This window comes from Mastigoproctus giganteus, chromosome 2, assembly GCF_048544385.1.
Source record: "Mastigoproctus giganteus isolate SK-2022 chromosome 2, ASM4854438v1, whole genome shotgun sequence".
NCBI lineage: Eukaryota > Metazoa > Arthropoda > Arachnida > Uropygi > Thelyphonidae > Mastigoproctus > Mastigoproctus giganteus.
The window spans coordinates 201,425,355-201,452,220 of record NC_143576.1 but is presented as its reverse complement, the minus strand read 5'-3'; the positions used below and the strand labels follow the sequence as shown (position 1 = coordinate 201,452,220).

General features: G+C 37.4%; 1 protein-coding gene across 1 annotated transcript in view; it reads right to left on the bottom strand.

The window, feature by feature from the left end:
- Tango10 (transport and golgi organization 10) overlaps nt 1-26,866 on the bottom strand; it is a 102,695-nt gene that overhangs the window by 27,274 nt on the left and 48,555 nt on the right. Inside the window, exon 4 of the mRNA XM_090390131.1 lies at nt 8,670-8,857. Within this exon, the coding sequence (XP_090246257.1) occupies nt 8,670-8,857 (188 nt within the window). The remainder of the gene's footprint in view (nt 1-8,669; nt 8,858-26,866) is intronic.

Here is a 26,866-nt window from a genome sequence, read left to right as displayed (position 1 = left end):
TTGGAGAAGAGACAATCACCAAGTTGTGATCTGAGGGGCCTAAAGGACCACTCACTTTGACAGTGTACTTAGAAGGGTTGTTTGTGAGAAAAAGATCAAGCGTTTTGGCTGTATGGTTAGGATTTTCTGGTATTCTTGTAGGCAAATAAACAATCTGTGCAAGGTCATTAGTAATTGCAAAAGCCTCAGCATCTCAACCAGCTGGGTCAGTGTGACTAGAAAAGGGAAGCCAGCTGAAGTTGTGAACATTAAAATCACCAAGGAAAATTACTTCACTGTTAGTAGGTGGTAGATGACTTTCATCAACCGGTGAAATACCACCACTTTGATTATTGGAGGCTTGAAGTGGTGAAACCCATGTTTAGTCTCTAGAGCAAAGTTTCCGGCATCCCCCTTCCCCCATACTTCTCCTTCAACCCATGCACAGTACTAAGTACTATAGGTTTTGATACCTTTCGTGTTTGGGGTTGTCATAAAAAAAAAAAAAAAAAAGGAAAGTTGGACTGGAGAAAGTCAAGTTGCAAAGAGAGGAATCAAAGAGCTCCAAGTGTTTAATGGAGTTGGGAGAACTGTAGACACAACAGATGAATTTGACTGAATGAGGTAGAGAGATTTTAAGCCAGAGAAGATCGAAAAGAGGAGATTCCAAATTACCAACCAATTCTCGGACAGGGAATATCGGAATGGACATATGCACAAGAACCATCTTTGAGGCAAAAGGAATCATACAGCGAATAATTTGGGCAACTGAGATGAGCAGTGGTTGAATCAGCTGATAACCGAGATTCTGTCAGAAAAAGTACATGGGGTTTGGCAGACTGTAAGTGGAAATGGACATCACTGAGATTAGAACTGGCCACCATAGCCAAGTGGTCAGGCACATGGGTGCATAAGTGCACGTGCCTTCAGTGACTGGGGTTCAAGCCCGTGACTGCTAAATACAGTGTTGTTTCTCGTATTCTGTCTATCTTGTGTGCTCCTCTGACCGTTTGGTCATCCCGAAGTATAAACAGAAAATTTATTTATTTTAACTGAGAGCACGTATATTTGTTAAATGAACTAGGTAGTGTTCAGGAGGTTTAGATCTTTTCGCAGATAAGTTTGCTTCTATTAGTTTGGCAGTTCATGGTGTATTCAGTAGTAAGAAAAAGTGGTGGGGGGGGGTGCTGTATTAAGTAATGAAATTTTTGGTTAGGGCGAACACATGGTAAGAATATACCCACATCCTTAACATAAATGTGGCCTCAACAATGCCACCCGCATATGCACTACTCAGACTCCCTTCCAGTCACTATTTGGCAGAGTAGAGGCAGCAAGATTATATACTAGCTAATCCAGAAGTCTCCTGGAGATCTACCAACAGGTTCGGTCCGGTGTACTAACTAGCAGCCAGCCTGCAAACACCGTTTTAGAGCTCTACCCTCGAAATGTAAGGAAGTTTGGATCACGCCATGGTGTTCATCATAAACTCAAAAGACATCAATCATACTGCATGATGGAAGAGATGAGTGAGGATTGACGGGGACTTTGCTCTGGAGACTAAACATGGGTTCTACTACTTCAAGCCTCCAATAAGCAAAATGGTATTATTGCACCAGATGATGAGAGTCATCTACCACCTAGTACTGCCAGGTAACATAGACGGGCGCCATTCCTCCATGTGGTGTGGGTGCCACACCTCAAACCCTGCTTACGTTGGTTCACACCTGGGTGGTCACCCACAGTGTGCTTGTGCATGGGGAGTTATACCCAGGATTACTAACAGTCACACCATTATGAAAGTGCTAGCAGAGGATTTGGGTGTCATAGACCGTCCAGACTTCGCCGAAATTAGGTCCACTTCACTTGAGTGACACCCGAATATCAGTTCCATCAGCGTTTTAGACTCCCAGGTAGCAAGCACAGCTTGTCTGGTATATCCGAGAGAATGTCTGCAACAGGCACAAGGACCCTGAGAGTGAAAGCAAATTAACTCTCAGGGTCCTGAGAGTGAAAGCAATTTATAGGCCAGGTGATTCTGAAGATTACAATGAGAGCCTCTATATGCAAATGAATGGGCAAGTAAGCAAGAATGTCTTATTATGGATGATTTTAATTGGCCTCTAATTGATTGGAGCAAATGGGAAGGAAACTCGACATGAGGGACAAAATTTTTAAATCAAATAGATGATTATTATTTTTATTAACATGTCAGGAAAAGTACCAGATAAAAGAATATTCTAGACCTTATCACTCATGAACCAGATGACATAACAGGTCTGACAGTACAGCAACCAGTAGCAGGAAGTGATAGCGGAGTTCTGCGGTGGATGATGAAGAGAGAGGTAGCAGTAGTTAAAGGCAAAGAATGGGTTATAATTTCAGGAAAGGAAATTACGATGGCTTAAGGTGCCACATGGCCTGTATTAACTGGGTAGATATCTCACAGAGAGCAAATACAATTGAATTATGGTATACCTTTAAGATATTAATCACAGAAGCCTTGAATGCATATATACCATTAAAAGAATACTCCATGAGGAGGATTCCAAGCTGGATGAATAATGAAGTTGCCAGAAGAATCTCTTCTCTCTCTACACACACACACACACACTTAATGGCTTAAAAAGTTAGAATGCAATATATATATTGGAATTATGTCAAATGACATTTAGGTTTAAATATTAAACGGCGTAAGTATTGTAAATATTGGCTCCAGTGTTAATGCTATTGTCTGGACAATTAGACATTATACGTCCATGGGTTGTATATGTACTTAACTTATTTATACATTATTATTTTAAAATTACGGTACTACTTGGGAGCATCAGGTTTTAGAGACCCGAACCAACCCTCTAGTTATTTAAATCTAGCCCTGGTATGGAAAGCCTTACATATAAAAATATAAGATACATATAAAAACAACAAAATTATTGAAATTTTAAAGAAAGCTGGAGAATTTCGCAAAAGTTGGTGAAAATTAATGAAAATTAACATTCTTCCTCTTGGCCATACCTCTGCTACTCCTCAGAGGCTTTGAGCAGGCATATAGCAATACTAGAGGAATGTATTATACATACCCGTTTCTGTAATCTCTATACCAGTTTTGCTAGGTTAATTACTTGGTGGATAATTTGGAATTATAAGAGTAATCTTATTGAATATATGTACTTAATTTTAAATAAACAGGGTGGTTTATGTATATTACAGCAAACTGTGATAGGAGATTCAAAGCCCTACGGGTATGTAACAGATTGAAATATCATAGTATCTCACCTCCATGTACTGTGGTGGTCAGTCTGAAAATGTTCAATTTCCCGCCAATGTATAGAATTTTTGTGTGTGTGGTACAGTTTCTTGTGCAGACGTACCAGGTTTTGTCCGTGGCATGATAGTTAACTTTGCCGTAGGCAATGTCTCATGCTTTGCATTCCTGAGCGTGGGCTGGTGTCGATTGTAATTTAAAGCTTGGTGTATTATTGTGGGAAGCAGATATAATATGATATCTAACCAGGCTAAAATGATAGAAATAAATGGTAATAATTGACATGGTGGTTATTAAAATAAAATGGGAAAAGATTGGATGATAGTTATTAAAATTAAATGTGTTATCCGTAGGGTGTGGACTGGCAACGCTTTTCTAAGTCATGACAGTCCTATATGTGCCCTTGGGGATAACTATTTACAAATATATACAGCCTCTTTCATTGTGAATATTAAACCTGTGTTTCCGTCTTGTAAATAAATCTCGATTTAGTGGAAATGCATTTTACCTGTATGGTGATGATGACCTGTGCATTTACATTCCTGGTGTTAACTCTGCTAGTGGGGAATTTTGATTTTGGACATCCAAGTACCATGCAGATAGGTGTCAAGCCCACCTATGTGCAATTAACCTGGAGTTCAAAAGGTGGCCAAATTATAGCTTTAATTAAAGCTTTTATGTTCCATGGAAAAAAGTTTTTCTATGATACTATTAGGACTAACGTTAGTTGGTTGCCGTATGAATTCAGCTTGTGCCGCTGCATTTTTATGGTGTCTGATGTAATTGTCAGGTATTTTGTTTTTGATAAGGGTATTTTTCAGTTTTATTAAAGCTGCTATAATGCTTTCTGGGCTATTGAATATGTGTATAATTCTGTTTGTTTGGTTTCTGATAACGTTTCCATATATATTTTTGGATAATTTAGTTTCCCAGTTAGTTAGTTTAATTGCTAGGAAGCCGAACAGGTCTCTTTTATCGTAGTGTTTGGCGTATACAAAGTCGTTTGTTATCTGCTTCACACAGTAATACACCAAGCTTTAAATTACAATCAACACCAGCCCACGCTCAGGAATGCAAAGCATGAGACTACGAGACTACCTACGGCAAGGTTAACTATCACGCCACAGACAAAACCTGGTACACAAGCAACTGCGCAAGAAACTGTACCCCACACACAAAAAAATCTAAACATTGGCAGGAAATTGAACATTTTCAGACTGACCACAACAGGACATGGAGGTGAGATACTATGATATTTCAATCTGTTACATACCCGCAGGGCTTTGAATCTCTTATCACAGTTTGCTGTAATATACGTAAACCACCCTGTTTATATAAAATTAAGTACATATATTCAATAAGATTACTCTTATAATTCCAAATTATCCACCAAGTAATTAACCTAGCAAAACTGGTATAGAGATTACAGAAACAGGTATGTATAATACATTCCTCTAGTATTGCTATATGTCTGCTCAAAGCCCCTGAGGAGTAGCAGAGGTATGGCCATGAGGAAGAATGTTAATTTTCATTAATTTTCACCAACTTTTGCGAAATTCTCCAGCTTTCTTTAAAATTTCATTAATTTGTTGTTTTTATATGTATCTTATATTTTTATAGGTAAGGCTATCCATACCAGGGCTAGATTTAAATATAACTAGCGGGTTGGTTGGGGTCACTACAAACCTGACGCTCCCAAGTAGTATAATTTAAAAATAATAATGTATAAATAAGTGCACGCGCATGCGCACACGCACAAACAGTGATACCTCGCTTAGCACAGCTTCAAACAGCACAGCACGATAACACAGTTTTCAATTAAATTTAAGTTGAAAATTTACTGTGCATATTAAAACTCATTCAATAGCCTAGACACATACTCTACATATATGCTGTATTGTCGTAGCCAAGGTACAGGTATATATATGCTGCACATATGATAGTAGTCCCCTCAGCCAGTCAGTGGCAACAGTGTTCACTTTTCTTAATTCCATCCTGACGAGACGACATGATAGCTTTTCACACTTTTCATTCCACAATTTATTTTTACCCCTTTAAATACAATCGAAAATATATCTGCATCTTGGTTAAAAATCATTGCCAACAACGTGTTATGTTTGGCAGCATGTTTTGCCCCATTTGGCAAATGATTTCATTTGTTTTGAATCACAATTTCAGACAATTGCCGAAAACATTGAAGATCGGAAAAGACTTGGGATTCGAAACGTTGGACTCTGCCAATGTACATGACTGCATTAACTCACATGCAAATAACTTAGATGATGCAACTCTCCTTGAAATTGATGAGAAAATTGCATATGAAGAAGAGGAAAACAATTCTGAAGTGGATAACACTGAAGTGGCACCAAAAGAATTTTCAAGAGAAGAATTGAAGAAAGTTTTTTGGGGCTTGACGTGGCCTGCGAGGCAATTATGAATGGAGATCCAAATGTTGGATATAGCATCCAGATATGGCAAATTTTATAAGATGGTATTCAATGCTACAAAGACTTGTATACTGAGAAAAAGAGGAGATGACTTTGTCAAACTTTATTTTTGAAATACTCAAATAAACAATAAAGCTTTTTTCTCATCTCTCATGATGTTACCTTTTCATTAATAAAATTTTTGCAATTTTTTTTTATAGATTTATTATAATTTGTTTGTAGACTATTTTCTCTGGTATGCATTCATTTAAAACCCATTATAATTATACCTCAATCAGCACAGTTTCACATAACACGGAACAGTTTCGGTACCAATTATCAGTGCTATGCGGGGTATTGCTGTATACATATATATATGTATGTATTTCTTCACAAGCAATACCACATAACAATACACGTAAAGCATGCATCGACTCTAATGCTAACAATACTGCATTAAAACTACACTTATTCTATGAATTTGTGTTAACTGTATGGAAAAAAGAAAGCCAGATGCCTATTTACTATCCAGTTTTAATGAAATTTGGGTTGACTCCACAAACCTTTCTATGTGAACTAAATATAAAATTTTGTGAAAATCCACCCACTGGAAGTTGAGTTGTTATCAATGGATGGATATGGTGAAGACAACAGGAGCTTATGCATATATGCTAATGCATCTAAAAATGGCACATTTTTCAAAGTTATCACACCTCTTCTTTCCCTCTCTATCCAGTTTCATTTACACTTAATGATGCTTGCTGGGTTTTTTCCTCCATATCTATTTATTTATTATTTTTTTTTGCTATTTCACTATCAGGAAACATTTTTGAACAACATGCCTACATAATTAGCACATCTCAGAGGAAGATTACATTTTCAATATGTGATGAGAATAAACATTCAGCACACATAAAATCATCATCTTCACTTTAAAATGCTACATCTATTTTCACATTTATTTACTTCTTATACTTATTTGTTTCAATTTGTTTTAAATTTCAATTTGCACCAATCCATTAACTACAGGCTAATTGTTTTAAGAATTTCAAATTTAATGGTAAAGCCAAAAAACTATTAGGATGGTTAGCAAGAGGACAAGTAAAACAGAAGAGTTATAAATTGGAGAGTGTCCAACTATATGAGTATAATCAAATGAATATAATGATTTGCCATAATTGAATTAAATAATCATAACCTTTCAACTAAAATTTCTGATTTCAAACAAGACTCTTATACCTGTTATTTGCTTTAATCATCATCAGGATTTCTTGCATTATTTCATTAAGAATCCACATAATATTCAACAATGCAATAATTAATTGTGCCCACAAAACTTATAAATTATCAGCCCTCAATGAGAAAAATTACAAGATATTATATTAACATTACTTATTCATAAAAATTATACTAATAAAACCGATGAAATGGTATCTTTTTGTTTGTCTTAATTTTCAAATGTTATACCTAGATAGCAGCCAGTTATTAATTCTAGCCACCTACTAAACAAAAAACTAGTCTTCCTACTTCACATGGCTGGGTTTCACCTATTATTCTTTTGATGCACCTTATCCACTGAAAATGCAATCTATGTTCTTTCTGTAGTGTATTGCACACTGAAAGGAGCAATAGGGCAAGATAATTCTAATGTACAAACACAATGCCAGAATCAGTGTTCCCAAAATTTATAAAAGCAAATTGTTTAATAATAGCATTTACTCATTTTTTAACTACATAACTTCTTTAGGGCAATAGTCTCAAGTTACGAAGAAGTTGACTAATGTATGGGTTTCTGTTATAGCATCATGTTTATACGTAGCCAACTAGTAAGTAGTTACAAATTGACATAATTTAAATATATCTCGTAATGTGAATGCCTTCACAACGAGTTGCCATAATACTGCACTACCTTGAATAAGTAACGCTTCACCACTGGAGAAGACTACTGTTACTTATTCTTGATGGATATCACCACCCAGACAGTACCGTTTTGTTTCAGAGCTTACTAGCTCTTCATCGGTGAGTGGGCAGGTACCCTGGTATTGCAATGATGACAACCCAGCTGCGAAGTATAACTCCACAATATGAGAGATGCCTGATGGTGTGCAGTAATTGAGAATTACATAATTTGTTTAGGGCAATAGCGTCAGGTTACGTTGTTGTTATTTGGTTTTTAGGAGCATTAGCAACTAAGGCCATATTGCTCCGGGGATATGCGATGGTCATTCCCTGACCTTTGCACATCCTCCGTATTTGGTGGTCACAGGCTAGAACCCCGGTCTAACCAAGAAGAGTGTGCAATGCACTGCTGCTCCTGCCCACCTGGCTACGGAGGCACCCTCAGGTTACAAAGTAGTTAGCTAAGTAAATGTCTGTGCTATAGCATCATGTTTATAAGTAGCTGTTTGTTATTTGGTTTTTAGGAGCATTAGCAACTAAGGCTATATTGTTCCGTGAATATGTGGTAGTCATTCCTGATCTTTCTGCATCCTCCGTATTTTGTGGTAACGGGCTCAAACCCCAGTCTAATCAAGAAGCGTGTGCTACGCACTGCTGCTCCTTCCCACCGGGCTACGGAGGTGCCTGTTTATAAGTAGCCACCTACAAATTGACATCATTTAAATGTCTCATTGTGAATGCCTTCACAACCACCATCAGGCATCTCTCATACCGTGGAGTTATTCTTTGCAACTGGGTTGTCATTGCAACACCAGGGTACCTGCCCACCCACAGATGAAGAGCCAATAAGCTCTGAAACGGTGCAGTCTGAGTGGTGGTATCCACCAAGAATAAGTAATTGTAGTCTTCTCCATTGGTGAAGCGTTACTTATTCGAGGTAGTGCAATATCATAGCAAATAGTTGTGAAGGCATTCACAATATGAGATATATTTAAATGATGCCAATTTGTAACTACTTAGTAGTTGGCTACATACATACATGATGCTATAGCACAAACCTATACGTCATTTTTTTTTAATATAAAAGTAAAATCACTTACTGAAAAACTGTTACTTCATCTCTAATGACCAGATCAGATTTTTGAAGAAAGTTGATAAGGACATCAGTTTCCAAACCACCAAAATCTTCCATATGAGCAACAAGCTCAAAGTTCCAAGTAATAAAATTACTACAAGATTTATAAACAGGAACGTGCCCACAGTTCAACGTGTACTGCATCCAAGAAACCTGCCAAAAGAAAATAAACAACAGAAATTGTAGTAAAAAAAGACACTTCACTCCTTTCTGCAGTCAGTGTATACCAGAATTATTAGCATGCCTTTTAGAAAAATTATCCTAAATAGATTAAAATACTCTACAGATTTAAGACTGGATTAAAAAAATTAAAAACTTGGTCAGCTAGCTAATATTTTTAAAATAAAATATAATTAAAATTTTTTTTTAAACAATTTCAGTCTTAAATCTGTAGAAAGAATAACATACAGGGTGATTCTAAATTATTGTTGGGGTTTCCGTGGCCTATAATTTTCAAATCAGAAACAACAAAGTAACACAACATCATTACAGAACTCAGTATGAAAAAGATTCACCTTCAGATAATGCTATCTGATGTTGGTTAAAGCAATTTCGGGAGACTGGTAGTGTTCTGCACCGAAAAAGGAGCAGGAAGACCGAGCACTTCGCCGGAAGATGTTGATCGAATCCACGAAGTGTTTTCTCGAAGCCCACAAAAATCAACTAGACTAGCTTCTTTGCAGTTAGGTATATCACAAACGACTGTTTGGAGGGTTGTTCATAACTGCCTTCACCTCCATGCCTACAAACTGCAGATTGTACAAGCTTTAAAGCCGAACGATAAACCCCGCCATTTCCAATTTGCCCAAGACATTTTGTTAAATGCCGAAGCTGATGAAAATTACCTTCAGAGATGATGATTTAGTGATGAAGCAACATTTTACCTATCAGGGAGGGTAAATTGTCATAACTTCAGAATATGGGGATCAGAAAACCCTCATGCCATTCGAGAATTCGAAAGAAATAGTCCAAAGGTCAATGTCTGTTGTGCTTTGTCACGTTCGGAAGTTTTGGGGCCCTTTTTCTTTGCAGAAAAAACAGTGACAGTGGTGACCTATCTGGACATGCTACAGCTGTATCTGTTACCCCAAGTTGGAAAATGATCAACCAAATGTGGTGTTCCAGCAAGATGGTACACCACCACCACATCCGGCTCTTATTGTCCAAGAATTTCTTGAAATGCATTTTCCTGGGCGCTGGGGTTGGGCGTGGTGGATCGATTCTGTGGCCTCAGCACTCACCCGATCTTATGCTGCTTGATTCTTCCTGTAGGGATACGTGAAGGACATTTTATACCAGACCCCTGCGACCTCCTCGATGAACTGAAGCTCAGAATTGTTGCTGTGATCGAAACAGTTACACCGCAAATGCTGGAGAAAACTTGGAGGGGAAATTGAATAGCTCTTGGACAGCTTACGTGCCATGAAAGAGTGCATGTTGAAGTTGTTTAGCATTCTGCAGGCAATAAAACTTTGAGTTACACAGTTTTATTTTGTTGCTTCCAGTTTGAAAATTATAGGCCATAGAAACCCTGACAATAATTTAGAATCGCCCTGTATATTCTTTCAATCTTATCCAATGTCAAGTGCACATTCCACGTAAACTAATCTCCCAAAAGCACTACTGCATTCAACTAGCATAACTGCCACTTAACTGTACAATTAAATGACATCAAAAATAAAAACTATTGGTAGCTCACAGGATGCTGGCATTCTGCCAGGAGAGTTATTTATTAAATTGCAAGTGATATTTTCAACATAAATACACTGCTTCTCAATCTAGCTTTTTTATTTATACAAATTTATTTACATATTATTGGATATCACATTATATGGGCAAAAGTATTTAGATATGCCCATGTAATTGTAAAAAAGGACTTAATTAAAAAATCTAACACATAGCCTCAACCCTACCAGGCATACTTTCTAACAACTTCTGATGGGCGTCAGTCTGAATTTGCCTCCATTTTTCCTATAAAATCCAGCAGTGTAAGAGCCAATTTAGAAGGACATTTTGGCAGCAGTCTAATCAAGCACACCAGTTCATCCCACAAGCATTCAATGGGGAGTTAAGTTCCAAGATCTACACTGGATAACACAACTTTTCAATTCACTGTCCACACAACAGCCCTGTATGACCCTCACTGTAAGACATGAAGTGTGGCACTGCCACATTGTAGGAAGATTGTAACTGCCCAAAACACACAAGTAGGTCATGGACTTTATGGTTTCAGGCATTACCCACCAACAGACTAAGTCTGAACCAGCAGAAACAGCCATACCATCAGACCACCTCAACCAAACTTAATGGTTGAGACAAAACAATTCAAAAATAAGCACTCTCTGGGCAATCTCCATGCCCAAACAAATCATTCAGAATGAAACATGTAGCAAGACTCACCTCTCCACAGCACTTCCTACCATCGCTCTAGAGTCCATGAACATCAGAAATAACACCACTCCAATGCTGTTTCATATTAACGCTGCTCTACCACTGACCCAAGTTACAAACCCACAGAGTAACAACTATGGATAGTTAATATATAAATGTTAACACATTTCTATATAAAAAAATATACATATACCTCAAATACCAGTGACAAGCTCCAATGCTGTTAAAATAACTAATTTTTTGCATAGAATAATATGTCTAATTTTTTAAAGAAATGGATAATTCTCGGATGTGTCATAGTTCTTTCTGTACCATCCCCTGCAATGACTGACGGGCGGGGCGGTACAGGCAGAACCATTTCTTTATTACATTATCAACATCATGCATGAATAAAGCTGACATGCTCATACCATCTTAAGTTTACTTAACTCCATCTTAAAATTCTCATTTCTGAGGATTAAATTTGCGATCAAATCCTTTACTTCTTACTCAGCTTTCAGATTCATATGTTTAAACTGGCTTAAAAACTAGGTTATAAACAGTAAGTTTCTCTTATGTCCCAAACAAATTTGTTCAGCTGGCTCTCTAAGCTAACTGCTTTACTTATTATTCTTTATATCCATGTCTAATCATCCATCTTCATTAAAAACAGACTGTTTCTACATGCAAAATATTACTAAGTAGTTTCATTTTTCAGTTAAGTAATCTAGACTTTAAATTTTCCTTCACTCCCCCAACTTATGAAGCTTAAAAACTTAAAAAGCTATGAAGCTTATGTTTGTAACTAATTATAATTTTAACGCTAAACTGTCTAAACCTTTTGCTATTTTATTCACAAGTTCATGAGAATCTTCCAAGCTACAATACCACAAAATGATCTACATATAATGATGATCCAACTTTTGCATCTAGTAGCAGTAGTTGATGCAAGAAAGCAAGCTTATGTAGCATCATCCAAAAAAAAAAAAAAAAAAAAAAAAACACCATTTCACACATCCATTCCCTCTAAAAGTTTGTCCAGTTCAACCATGAATTTATTTAAGATATCAACTTCCACAACAACAGATGGAAGTTTGTTCCAGCAATCAACTAACAAATAACATCCATTTACTGACCAACTTCAAACTCACAGAACCAAATTTTCATTTTCCTCATTTATTCACTCAACTGCCGTTTTCTGGAACAACCTTCCTTCATATGTATTTCCCGAAAATTACAGTGTACAGAATTCAAGTCTAATGTCAACAAATATCTTCTCAACCTCCAACCCAAGCACGGTACTATGCACTATAGGTTCTAATACCTCCCGTGTTTGGGGTTTTCATAAAAAAAAAAAAAAAAAAAAAAAAACTACCCCTGGCTAAAATCAAATTTCTGCACATCTATTCTACAACTGTGTTTCCTCAGTTTGAATTTATGTCCCCTCAAATCATAATCGGAGAAAGAGGAAGAATACCATCAGAATTGAGCCTGCTAAATCCATTGAACACCTCAATCAGATCATCTCACAGGTGCCTAGTTTCCAGACTCTGCAATTTGCAAAACTTAAGCCTTTCTTGGTAAAAGAATCCCTTCATTCCCCTCACCAATCATGTTGCCCATCTCTGTACTCGCTCAAATAATTCTAAATCCTTCCTAAAATGAGGCCTCCAGATCTGTATGCAGTACTCATGGTGTGGCCTGACCATTGCCTTATGCAAAGGGATAATCACCTCCTTTTCCCTAATAGCAACATTCCTGTATATCATTGACAATACCCCATGACCTGTTCTGGCAGCTTGTCTGCACTGCTTAGAAAACTTCATATCTGACTGCACAATTACTCCCAGGTATCTCATTTATTATCTACTACCCTAAGTGTAGTACCACACAGTTGGTACGTTTCTCTGGGCTTACTTCTACCCATATGCAGCAGTGCATTTGTCAATGTTAAACTTCAGTTGCAAATCTTCTCAACCCATCTGCCCAACTTTTCTATGTCCTGCTGCAGTAGCACACTGCCATTCCTGTCATTAACAACCCTGCCACCCTTTGTATCATCTGAAAACTTGGACATTAAGCATGTTATACCTTCATCAATATCATTGATAAATATACAAAACAACAGTGGGCCCAACACCAAACCCTGGGGGACTCCACTAATAATATTAGTCCATGAAGAGTAGCATCTATTAATTACCACTGTCTTCTCCCACTCAACCATCATTTTATCCATTGTAGCAACTTGCCATTAATACCATACTGCTCCAATTTGTAGAGTAGTCTTCCATGCACAACAGTATCAAAAGCTTTCCTGAAATCCAAGTATGTGATATCAAAATTATTTTTTGCATCCAGTTCCTTTATAACCTCATCATGGTATCCAATTTGTCAGACTAGAATTTCTCTCAACAAACCCATGCTGTGTTTGAATTATTATTGCAGTCTTGTCTAGATGATACTGCAATGCTTCTTTAACCAGTGACTCCATTATTTTAGATGGTACAGAAGTTAAACTAACTTGTGTCACCCCTAGATCCCCCTTTGTGAACTGCAGATACAGCTACATATCTCCAGTCAATGGGGACTTCCCCTGAGTCCAAGGATGCTCTCATAATTATGGCTAAGAGTTTGCTTACTTCCTTTACCGCTTCCTTTAATATAACTGGATAGATCCCATCCACCCTAGGTGCTTTCCTTATGTTTACCTTCAACAATTTCTCCTCCACTTTGCTCTCAGTTATTACAAAATCATTACACTCCCTGTTAGAGTTTAATAAGCTTCAATCCTCCACTTCCCTACAGAATTCCTCATGTGTGAATGTAGATGCAAAATACTCATCCCATACTAAACTTTGTTTGCCATTTACATTCTTTTATTAACTGGTCTATGTTAATTATTTAAAAAAAAAAAAAAAAAAAGTAGCAATAACGAACAGTTCTGCCTCACTACAAGTTTAATCTTAGATCATTTTCCAGTGTTTTCTTCAAATATCATTGAAATTTGCTATTTTTATACAAACTTTTTATTACCCATTTTCAAGCTCAGCAAAGTCCTAAATGCAGGTTTCTGCCAAATTTTTGCACTTTTCCTATAAATTGTATTATTACAAATATTTGATTCTGGCTTTTTTTTTTTTTTTTTTTTTTTTTTTTTTAGCCTAAAACCGTACTGTTCTTCCTCAAGGTTAGATGGCAATGCTCCTAATTCTCTTCTCTAAGATACTTATAGAGATTTTACCTAAAACTTGAAGTGAAATTCCTCTGCAAATCAATATTCAGCTTCATTTCCCTCTTTATATACTGACGTAATTAATGTGGTCAATTTTCTAGAACTTTGCTTTCGGAAAATAACCTTTGAATTATCACAAGTTATCATGTTATTACATTTTCCCTTTAGGCTTTCGGAATTAATTTCGGCTACAAGTACATTCTTCCCCTACTTGATATTTTCCATGACCTATTATTATTAGGAGTGGCAAATGCAAGAAAGCAAGCTTATACAGCATAAACAAAAAAAAAAAAAAAAAATCTCATTTCACCTATCCGCTCTCTCTCCAAGTTTGTCTCTAGTTATTCTTTGAATTTATTCAAATTATCCACTTACATGGCAATGGAGGGAGCTTGTTCCAGCAACAAACCAGCCATTGGCCAAAGGGAAATTTCTACATATCTATTCTGCAACCTTTAAAATTCTTCAATTTGAATTTATGTTGTCTCATGTGCATAGGCCAAGCAAGAGAAGAATCCCATCAGCACTAAGTTTGCTCAAGCCATTCAAAACACACTCAATCAGATCATCATGCAAGGTGGCTAAGTTTCCAGATGTTGCAATTTGCAAAACTAAAGCCTTTTATTGCTAAGAATGCCCCTTTGTTCCCCTCACACCATTCTTGTTGCCCTTCTCTGTACCCATTCCAGTAGCTCTACATCCTTCCTAAAATAAGGCCCGCAGACTTGTATGTAGTACTCAAGATATGTGGCCTGACCATTGCCATATACTATGGTATAATCGCCTCCTTATTCCTGCTAGCAAAATTGATTTTTATGGGGCATGAGCGACTAAGGCCATGATGTGCAAAGTACAATATTTAAATATAATAAAACACAAGTAAATTTAGATAAAAATAAAATCAAGCAAAAATAGAAATATACATAATGCGTACTAAACACACATACGTGTATAAAGGTTTTTAATTTTTAAAAAGTAAAAAATTGTGAACATATCATCTTTGTCAGTTAAAATCTGACTGAGTGTATAAGGCTCAGTCAGATGGTTAAAAACACTAAAACATAAACGGCAGGCATTTAAAAATCTAGGACACTCAATAACGACATGTTTCACAGTTAAAATGGTGTCACAATGCTTGCACGTAGGAGAGTCATCAGCCCTCAGCAAAAAAGCATGCGTGAAATGACTGTGTCCTATGCAGAAATAAGCTAGAACAACTTTTTAGAAGTCAGAATGCTCAAATCAGTGTTCTGAGAAGAGCTGCAGGTAGACAGCAGATAGAGTACTATTCTTCCCCCAGTTTTTATGGCGCATGAGCGACAATAGAGAAGTTGCAGGTGGGAATATGAGCATGCCAGGGTGGAAGGGATTGCCTAGGTGATGGGGCAACACTGTCCACCGTAATGTCCAAATTTCTGAATAGACCTTGGATACAAATACCAAATGAACAGTAGGCAGTCTCATGGGTGTTGCACAGATTTTCCAGCATGGCTCAAAAATGAGTGTCCATGTGGGATAGTCTGGCAGAGATTTCAGGTTGATAGCATACTGCAGAGACAACTGTTTTTGGCAAAGGGACAACAATAGTTCATTAGTTCAACACAGAATTTGGACAGGAGATGTTCTGAAATCTCCAGTAGCAATATGGATAGCCTGATGGTGAACAGGGTCAATCCACCGAAGAATGCTATTTCTGGCAGATGCCTACACCCGAGACCCATAATCTAATTTTGATCAAACGAGTCCACAATACAGACTGAGAAAGTGCACTGGTCTGTACCCCAAGAAGTAGAAGAGAGAACACGAAGAATGTTCAATCCTGTTGTGCACTTGATGTGTAGTTGACGAATATGATGGAGGAATGTCAACTTTTTATTGACTGAGTCCCAAGAATTTTGTCTCTGTTACTACTGGAATGGTGCTTTGTCCAAGTCTTAACTCAGGTTCGGTGTGAAGGTTATGCTTGCGACAAAAATGGATGCAAACCGTCTTCTCAAACGGTTTGCATCCAGAGACAATAACAAGACAATCGTTATTGTCTCTCAATAACCCTCATGTCACATGACTAGGAAAATATGCTGAATACACTGTTTATGGTCGGAGGAAGTTGTACAGTAATGGAGTTCACTTAAATGGTAAAAAAGATTCTCGTGGTACTCCCTCCTCTTGACAAAAAGGACCAAGAACAGGTGGATCCTACTCTAACTTGGAACAGGCAACGGGTTAAAAAGTTTAAGAAAATGGGAAGGTGACCCCTAGACCAAGTTTATAAAGGTCTCTTAAAATATCAAATTTCCAAATTGTGTTGTGTTTTCTCCTTGTCCAAAAGTATAGACACCAGGTATTCTCTTTTAAGGAAAGCATCTCGAAGAGACATTTCCAATCTAATTAAGTGGTCTAAAGTGGACCTGTTCCTTCGGAAGCCACACCTGTTTCTTCGGAAGTACGGGAGAGAAGGTCATTAAATTCGAAGTAACACAAAAGACAAGTATTGGCCATTCTCTCTAAAATTTTGCACAAACAGCTAATCAGAGCAATTGGTCGATAATTTTTTGGAAATTTAGGATCCTTTCCTGGCTTAGCAAAAGCAAGAATAGTTGTTGCCTTGTGCCAGGTGTCTGAAAACTGTTCTTCAAGAAAGGTTATATTGTATAGGAAGAGCATGTGGATCACAGATTTTGGTGAGAAGTGTTTAATCATTGCATAACGGATGTCATCTGGTCCAATGGCACTAGTCTTCGTAACGGTGAGAGCTGTTTTCAGCTCTTCAATAGTAAATGAGCCACTGTATGGGTAAACACCCCTGGATGTAAAATTAAAGGCTTTTTTTCAGCTTTACATTTAAAGACCAGGAACTCTGAGCAGTAAAATGATACTGCTGAGATGTTAGAAAGTCTCCTCAAGAGCAATTGGCTATTGCAGTTGGATCTGCATTAGTGCAGATCCAACCATATCCAGCATCCATTATATTCCAGGACTGAAGAGGGATGTGCTGTGTATTTTCCCTTCATTTTCTGGATTTTGTCGTAGGACAAAATCCAGAAAAAATCCAGCCTGAGTAATAGAAGATGCAAAACGGATCCAGAACTCCCTTCGACTCTGACATCAGGTAAGACATGCATTGGAATGTGTGTGCATTTAAAAGCTACAAGATTGGCTGTGGTGGGATATCGCCGGAATATCCCCCCCCCCAGGCTCTGTTTTGTGAATTTTTGCTGCTGTGCATTCTGGATTTCACCATGGTTTTGGAAATGGCTGAAATCAGATGGATGTTTTTGGAATAGCGATTACAGCTGCATGGACAATACTTTCTGTGATGTATGTAACTACATCACTGATAGACTCCTGACTGATTTGTGGTGAAGTCAAAATTTGCCAGATGTTGAAAGGCATTCCAGTCAGCCTGATCAATCTTCCATCATGATAACCTAAAAGGAAGACAAGGTCTCCCATTATGTAAGCAGGTTACCACTGGGAAGTGATCACTTCCACAAGAGTTTTCCTCTACCTCCCAGGTAAGTGAAGGGAGGAGGGAGGGGGGGGGAACGGATAGAAAGATCAATGTCAGAAAACATACAGCTAGGCATGTGGAAGAAGGTATTAGTTCCCACATTTAGAAGAGAGAGTTATTGTGAGTGAGAATATGTTCTATGACACATTGCCTTCCATTAACATCAGCACTACACCAAAAGGTGTTATGTCCACTGATCTCCGAGAAGTAGGACAGGGCAAGGCAACTGCACTATGAGATCATCAAGGTCACTCTGGGGAATGTCAGCTCCAGGTGGCAAGTAAATTGAGCAGACTGTTAATAAAAACCCAACCATAAGATGAACTGCTGCTTCTTCTAAGTTAATGGAAAGTGGCACAGATTGGAATGGGGTCTGGTTGCCCACAAAGATGGCAACACCTCTACGGGCAGGTCCATCCCCATCCTTACATATGATTGTAATATTATGAAATGTGTTTTCATTTGCCTTCAAATATATTTCCTGCAAGCAAAAACAAACTGGCACATGATTTTGCAGGAGGGCCTTGATGTTTTCAGTATTTTGCCAGAATCCACAATAGGAATTTAGCTATTATTTTGGCTTAGTGGGTCCATCTGGTGGCTTCCAAGCTGCTGAAGGCTTAGTTTTCTCTTTTAGGGAAGTATGGATGCTGTCTTGTGTACATTTCTTCCTCTGCAAAGAGTTCCAAGAGCGAATTAACTGCTACTTCCTCCTCCTCGACTTCCATATTTTCTTGCCAACTAAGAGTTACTTCTGGCTTTTTATGAAATTTCTTTCTCTTCTTTCCACCTCTGGCATGCTCATGAGTAAGCTGGGTGTTCTTGGCAGCAATGTTCCCTCTAATTTTTCTTATAGCTGCGCAGTGCAGAAATGCACCCAAGTAAAAAATTTTCAGACAAGGTTAAATATGTGCAATATTTTACAAATTGTTTTAATTATAAGTAGGGACATACATAACAATAAAGATAACATAACAATAACACAACATAACAATAGTAACAATAAATTTACACTTTACAGTTAGTTATTTATTTTTCTTGGAATTTTTCTCTTCTGTTCTTTGCAGAAGTCCATACTTTGTAGACATCATCTACATTTATTGTTGCACAATTAGCTAAAAGCAATTTGATTGTCATAAGGTCACTTAAATGATCTTCATGTATTCTATTTCACTTTTTTTTGTTTTAATTGAATTTATAGTGCTAAATCCTCGCTCGCAGTCTCCAGTTGATGCTTGAAATGTTCCCATAATATCATAGAGAACGGATGTTACAAAACTCTAAATTTGTAAGTACGAAATTTAAAGTACCTCTGAAAGTTTTAAGTGTTCCAGTTTTAGTTTTTTCAGCAATTATAAATTTTAATTCGAATATTCTTCTGATATTTTAGAAATAACATCACTTTCGTTATTTGTAATAAATTGTGAATATTTTTTGCAAGGCATATCACATTGAGTTTCCCAAAGTCAAAATTATTGCTTTCATTTGTGATAGCATTAGCACTAGTAGAGGCATATGATGCAAGAAAGCAAGCTTATGGAGCATCAGTCAAAAAAAAAAAAAAAAAAACACGCTCCCATTTCACCCCTCCGTTCGTTCCAAATACCTGTCCGGCTCAGCCTTAAATTTATTTAGGCTATCAACTTCCACAAAAAAAGATGGAAGTCTGTTCCGCCAATCAACTAACAATCACTGGCTAAAGGAAAACTTCCGCACATCTATCCTACAACTGTCTTTCCTCAATTTGAATTTATGCCCTCTCAGGTGATTATTCTGAGCAAGAGGAAGAATCCCATCAGTACTGAGCATGCTCAAACCATTCAAGGCTTTATACACCTCAATCAGATCACCTCGCAGGTGCCTAGTCTCCAGACACTGTAATTTGCAAAACTTAAGCCTTTCTTCGTAAGAGCAACCCTTTGTTCCATTCACTAATCTTGTTGCCCTTCTCTGTACTCGTTCCAACAGCTCTACATATTTCTTAAAATGAGGCCTCCAGATCTGTATACAGTACTCAAGGTGAGGCCTGACCATTGCCTTATACAAGGGGATAATCACCTACTTATCCCTGCTAGTAAAATTCCTGTATATCATTGACTATGAGCTATACTTGCAGACCGTCTGCACTGCTAAGAAAACTTCATATCTGCCTGCACAATTACTCCCCCCAGGTCCTTTTCGTTCTCTACCACTGTTAGTGTAGTACCACAGAGTTCATATGTCACTCTGGGGTTGCTGCTTCCCATATGTAGTATATTTCAGAGACTGCTGGGAGTCATTGCGGTACAAGTAAACACATGGGTTGTGTTAGGGTAGCTAAGAATAGAAACAGGTGCATGCATACTTGCGTGTACACCAATGCTAGGAGTTTGGTAAATAAATTTGATGAATTTGAGGTATTGCTCAAAACATCAAAGGCAGATATTGTTGGGATATCAGAGACGTGGTTTCACACAGATATAAGGAATGCGGAACTGGAATTTGGGGAATACAATGTGTATAGAAAGGATAGACAGGACAGGAGGGGAGGAGGGGTTATGCTATTAGTTAAGAAACACATAAAATCCAAGGAAGTGAAGCCAGTCGACATCGATGGACAGGGCAGTGTCGAGTCAGTTTGGTGTGACATAAGCATAGGGAAATCAAAATTGAGAGTAGGAGTGTGCTATAGGCCTAATGACTCTGATGAGTATAATAAGAAACTGTACAGGGAAATAGTGGGCCAGTAAATCAGAGAGTCTTATAATGGGGGATTTTAATTTCCCAGATATTGACTGGAATTTGTGGGTTGGTCACTCACACACTAGCCAGGCTTTTGTGGATTTATTGGATGATTGTTTTCTACATCAGCATGTTCGTGAGGCAACAAGAGGGAGCAATACTCTTGATCTGATTATCAGTAGTGATTCTTCATGCATTAAGAATCTGCAGATAAATGAACCACTAGGTGGCAGTGATCACAGTGTGTTGAAGTGGGATTTACTCAAGGAGGTAACTACCATCAGAGGTAAAGGGAAGGGTTTTTGTTTTCGTAAAGGCGACTATGATGGTCTGAGACAGTATTTAAATTCTATACAGTGGGACCAACTGATGATGTTACCAACAGCAAACTCAAAATGGGAAGCATTCAAGGAACTAATCTTGGAAGCTACCAGGCTTTACATACCAACTAAGAAATATTGTTCAAGGTTTAGGCCTAAATGGTTGTCAGATGAACTAATGAGACATGTGGCAGAGAAGAAAAATGCATGGAATACATACAAATTAATGGGCGACATGGAAGCCTATGATAGATATAAGTTGGTCTGTAACCAAGTCACAAAGGAGATTAGGCAGGCAAAGGCAGACTACGAAAAATCTTTGGCAAAGGATGCAAAGAAAAACAGAAAAGAGTTCTTTACCTATTTAAACTCAAGAAGGAAAGGGATGAATCAGATTGGTCCACTGGAGATTGATGGTTCAACAGTTGAGGATCCTGCTCAGGTGGCTAACAATCTAAACAAGTATTTTGCATCTACATTCACACATGAGGAGTTATTCAGGAAGGAGAATGACGTAGGTAAAGTAGACATTGGCAGTGAGCTAGATGATTTTGTAATAACTGAGAGGAAAGTGGAGGAGAGATTGTTGAGGATAAACATAAAAAAGGCACCTGGGGTGGATGGGATCTATCCAGTTATATTAAAGGAGGCAGCAAAGAAAGTAAGCAAACCCCTAGCCATAATTATGAGAGCGACTTTGGACTCAGGGGAGGTACCGATAGACTGGAGATGTGCAAATGTAACCACAATTCACAAAGGAGGATCAAAGGCTGACACAAGTAATTATAGACATGTCAGTTTAACTTCTGTTCCAGGAAAATTAATGGAGGCACTGGTTAAAGAAGCACTGCAGGATCATCTAGACAAGAATTCAGTTATAGCTCAGACGCAGCATGGTTTTGTTAAGGGCAGGTCTTGCCTGACCAATTTGATTGGATACTATGATGTAGTCACAAAAGAACTGGATGCAGGGAATAACTTTGATATTATATATTTGGATCTTAGAAAGGCTTTTGATACTGTTGCACATGGAAGACTGCTGTACAAATTGGAGCAGTGTGGCATTGGAGGCAAATTGCTGCTATGGATAAGGGGATGGTTGAGTGGCAGAAGACAGAGTGGTAATCAATGGACACTGCTCAACGTGGACTAATGTTATTAGTGGAGTTCCTCAGGGTTCAGTGTTGGGTCCGTTGTTGTTTTTGGTGTTTATGAATGATATTGATGATGGTATATCAAGTTTAATGTGCAAGTTTGCAAAGATACAAAGGTTGGCAGGATTGTTAAGGACACTACTGACGCTATGCTGCTGCAACAGGATCTGGAAAGGTTGAACAGATGGGCTGAGAGGTGGCAAATGAAGTTTAACATTGACAAATATAAAGTACTACATATGGGAAACAGTAACCCCAGAGCAACGTATGAACTCTGTGGTACTACACTGACAGTGGTGGAGAATGAAAAGGACCTGGGGGTAATTGTGCAGGCAGATATGAAGTTCTCTGAGCAGTGCAGATGAGCTGCAAGAGTAGCTCATGGTGTCTTGTCAATGATATACAGGAAATTTTCTAGCAGGGATAAGGAAGTGATTATTCCCTTGTATAAGGCAATGGTTAGGCCACATCTTGAGTACTGTATACAGGTCTGGAAGCCTCATTTCAAGAAGGATGTAGAGCTGCTGGAACGGGTACAGAGAAGGGCAACAAGATTAGTGAATGGAACAAAGGGTTGCTCTTACGAAGAAAGGCTTAAGTTTTGCAAATTACAGAGTCTGGAGACTAGGCAATGGCGAGGTGATCTGATAGAGGTGTATAAGGCTTTGAATGGTTTGAGCATGCTCAATGCCAATGGGATTCTTCCTCTTGCTCAGAATAATCACCTCAGAGGGCATAAATTCAAATTGAGGAAGGACGGATGTCAGATAGATGTGCGGAAATTTGTCTTTGGCCAGTGGGTGGTTGGTTGGTGGAACCGACTTCCATCATTTGTTGTTGAAGTTGATAGCCTAAACAAATTTAAGGCTCAACTGGACAGGTATTTCGAACGAACGGAGGGGTGAAATGGAAGTGGTGTGTTTTTTTATTTTTTTTTGGCTGATGCTGAATAAGCTTGCTTTCTTGCATCATATGCCTCTACTAATGCTAATGCTTTTCATTTGTCAATGTTAAACTTCATTTGCCACCTCTCAGCCCATCTGCTCAAATTTTCTAGATCCTGTTGCAGCAGCGTACCGTCATTAATGTCCTTAACAACTCTGCCAACCTTCGTATCATCTGCAAACTTGGACAGTAAGCTTGATATACCATCATCAGTATCATTTATAAATACAGAAAACAACAATGGACCCATGATTGTTGCCTCCACTAATGATATTAGTCCATGGTGAGCAGTGTCCATTTATTACCACACTCTGTCTTCTCCCACTCAACCATCCCTTTATCTATAGCAGCAATTTGCCTCCAATGCCACACTGCTCCAATTTGTTCAGCAGTCTTCCATGTGCAACAGTATCAAAAGCCTTTCTAAGATCCAAATATATGATATCAAAGTTATTCTCTACATCCAGTTCCTTTGTGACCACATCATAGTATCCAATCAAATTGGTCAGGCAAGACTTTTCCTTAACAAAAGCATGCTGTGTCCGAGCTATAACTGAAGTCTTGTCTAGATGATCCTGCAGTGCTTCTTTAACCAGTGCCTCCATTAATTTTCCTGGAACAGAAGTTAAACTCACAGGTCTATAATTACTTGTGTCGCCCTTTGATCCTCCTTTGTGAATTACGGTCACATTTGCATATCTCCAGTCCATGGGTACCTCCCCTGACTCCAAAGAAGCTCTCATAATTATGGCTAAGGGTTTGCTTACTTCCTTTGGTGCCTCCTTTAATATAACTGGATAGATCCCATCCTCCCCAGGTGCCTTTCTTGTTTTTATCTTCAACAATTTCTCCTCCAGTTTACTCTCAGTTATTACAACATTATCTAGGTTACTGCCAGAATTGAATACACCCCTGGCATTCCCCCTCGCTGAATAACTCCTCATGTGTGAATGTCAATGCAAAATATTCATTTAGTTTGTTAGCTACCTGAGCAGGATCATCAACAGTTGAACCATCGATATCAAGTGGACCAATCTGATTCATCCCCTTCCTTCTAGAGTTTACATAAGTAAAGAACTCTTTGCTGTTTTTCTTTGCATCCTTTCCCAAAAATTTCTCATAATCTGGCTTTGCCTACCTAATCTCCTTTGTGACTTGGTTACAGACCAGCTTATATCTATCATAGGCTATCATGTCACCCATTAATTTATATGTATCCCATGCATTTTTCTTTTCTGCTACATGTCTCATTAGTTCATCTGACATCCATTTAGGCCTAACTCTTGAACAATATTTCTTAGTTGGTATGTAAAACCTAGTAGCTTCCAAAACTAATTTTTTGAATGCCTCCCATTTTGAATTTGCTGTTGGTAACATCATCAGTTGGTCCCACCGTATAGAGTTTAAATACTGTTCGGACCATCACAGTCACCTTTACGAAAGCAAAAACCCCTTCCTTTACCCCAGATGGTAGTTACCTCTTTGAGTAAATCCCACTTCAGCACACTGTGATCACTGCCACTTAGTGTGATCACTGCCACTTTATCTGCAGATTCTTAATGTATGAAGAATTACTACTGATAATCAGATCAAGAGTATTACTTCCTCTAGTTGTCTCCCTAACATGCTGATGTAGAAAACAATCATCCAATAAATCCACAAAAGCCTTACTAGTGTGTGACTGACCAACCCACAAATTCCAGTCAATATCTGGGAAATTAAAATCCCCCATTATGACTCTCTGATTTACTGGCCCACTATTTCCCTGTACAGTTTCTTATTATACTCATCAGAGTCATTAGGCCTATAACACACTCCTACTCTCAATTTTGATCTCCCAATGCTTATGTCACACCAAACTGAATCAACACTGCACTGTTCAGCGATATCGACTGGCTTCACTTCCTTGGATTTTATGTGTTTCTTAACTAATAGCATAACCCCTCCTCCCTTCCTATCCTGTCTATCCTTCCCATACACATTGTACTCCCCAAATTCCAGTTCTGCATTCCTTATATCTGTGTGACACCACGTCTCTGATATCCCAACAATATCTCCCTTTGATGTTTTGAGCAATACCTCAAATTCATCAAATTTATTTACTAAACTCCTAGCATGCATTGGTGTACAAGAAAGTATACATGCACCAGTTCTTATTCTTAGCTACCCTAACAGAGTCCATGTATTTACTTGTTCCACAATCACTCTCAGTAGTCGCTGAAATGCTTTAGTTAAAATTTCATAATTTTTTACTAAAGCATCAACTGCAAAATGTCTGGATAACCATCTGACTTCATTTAATGGTCTAAAAGATTACACAGTGTTCTGTAACCTGGGCTAGTTCTTCTAATTTTCCTTTTCTTTATGATAGACCTTCTAAACATTGTGTATACAGCTCTAAGCAATGTCTGTGTATCTTGCATAATAGATACATTTTTCCATGCGTCATCCAATCCTAAATCTTCTCGGTGTGCAAACACAATGTTGTTCAGGTAGATGTAGTATTGCTTTTTGAGAATTGCTGCTACTTCATTTTTCCTTTTAAACATAACACTTGCTCCATCTGACGTGAACATTACCATCTTTTGAATATAAAGATTATATTCATCGCAAAAAATTTTTATTTTTGCTAAAATTTTACTGTCACAAATTTACCTCCAAATACTGTTTTGTAATGTTTCATTTTTCATTCGAAATTTAAAATATAAAAATTAATACTTTTTGTACTGAAATATCAGAACTTTTGTCTACAATTAACGTGTGGAAGTAGATTCTCTTATTTTGTTCAGGATATTTTTTATGAGAACAGAATTTATACATTCAACAAATTCAAATGAATAATTTTTGCTTCTCCAATTTTTAGGTATATATATATATAAATTTTTCCACATGTTCATGAATGTCTGGTACAGAGTTCATTGATGCATTAATTTTTATGGCTAATATCACATCATTAATTAAAACCTTAACCGTATCAAAAGTTGATTTCAATCGTTCACTTCTTTCCTTTTTTATGTTATGTAATTCTACAGTGTCCGTCAAAATACTTAAAATTCCACCTTTTTTTCAGATTACATAACTTGGTAACTGCATTTATATGTATCTTCTGACTTAGATGCCATTTTAAATAATCTAGTTTCCATTCTTCCCATTTTCTTCCTGTACTAAATTCTCCTGAAACTTTTGCTTCTGCACAAAAAGTACACATGACGACACCATTTTCTTCATTGTATTGAAAAATATCTCCTAGTTTTGCTTTGCTTTTTGTTTGATGATGGAATTTCAGCATGAATTTGTTTTAAAAGCTAATCCTTTTTAAATGTTTTGCAAGTTTTTTATTTACGTCTTCAGTTTTTCTTTTGGATATTTTTTATCAGAAAAATTTTAAAATTAAAGAATTTCATTAATTCTCTATATTTTGTAAATGAAGTTATTATAAAATATTAGGAAAAATCGCAAAATTTTAACACATTATTAAAATAGTTTATAAAGATTTAAAAAAGTTTAATTTTTCATATTTTACCTTCTTTAATAAAATATTAAGAAATACTAAACGTTTTTGGTTATACATTAAAAAAAATCCGGATTATTAGATCCGCCGACATTCCGCCCACATATTTTTACGTATTAATTAGTAAAAATTAATATGTAAAAAAACTCTACATCGAAAATTTTCCTGATCACAATACATTCCTTATACACTCAACCTCTACGCATACTGTGTATGTGTGTAGTTGAGTGGACGGAATGTAAAAATGCTGACTTTCCCTATTATATTTTTATAACAATAAACTCATACAATGTAAACTACTACCACTACAGGTCTTTATATAGGGTGTCTCAAAAATACACGGCATAACTTCAGGAATGAGTTCCTCGTATGTAGACAATAAAAATATTTTATATCAA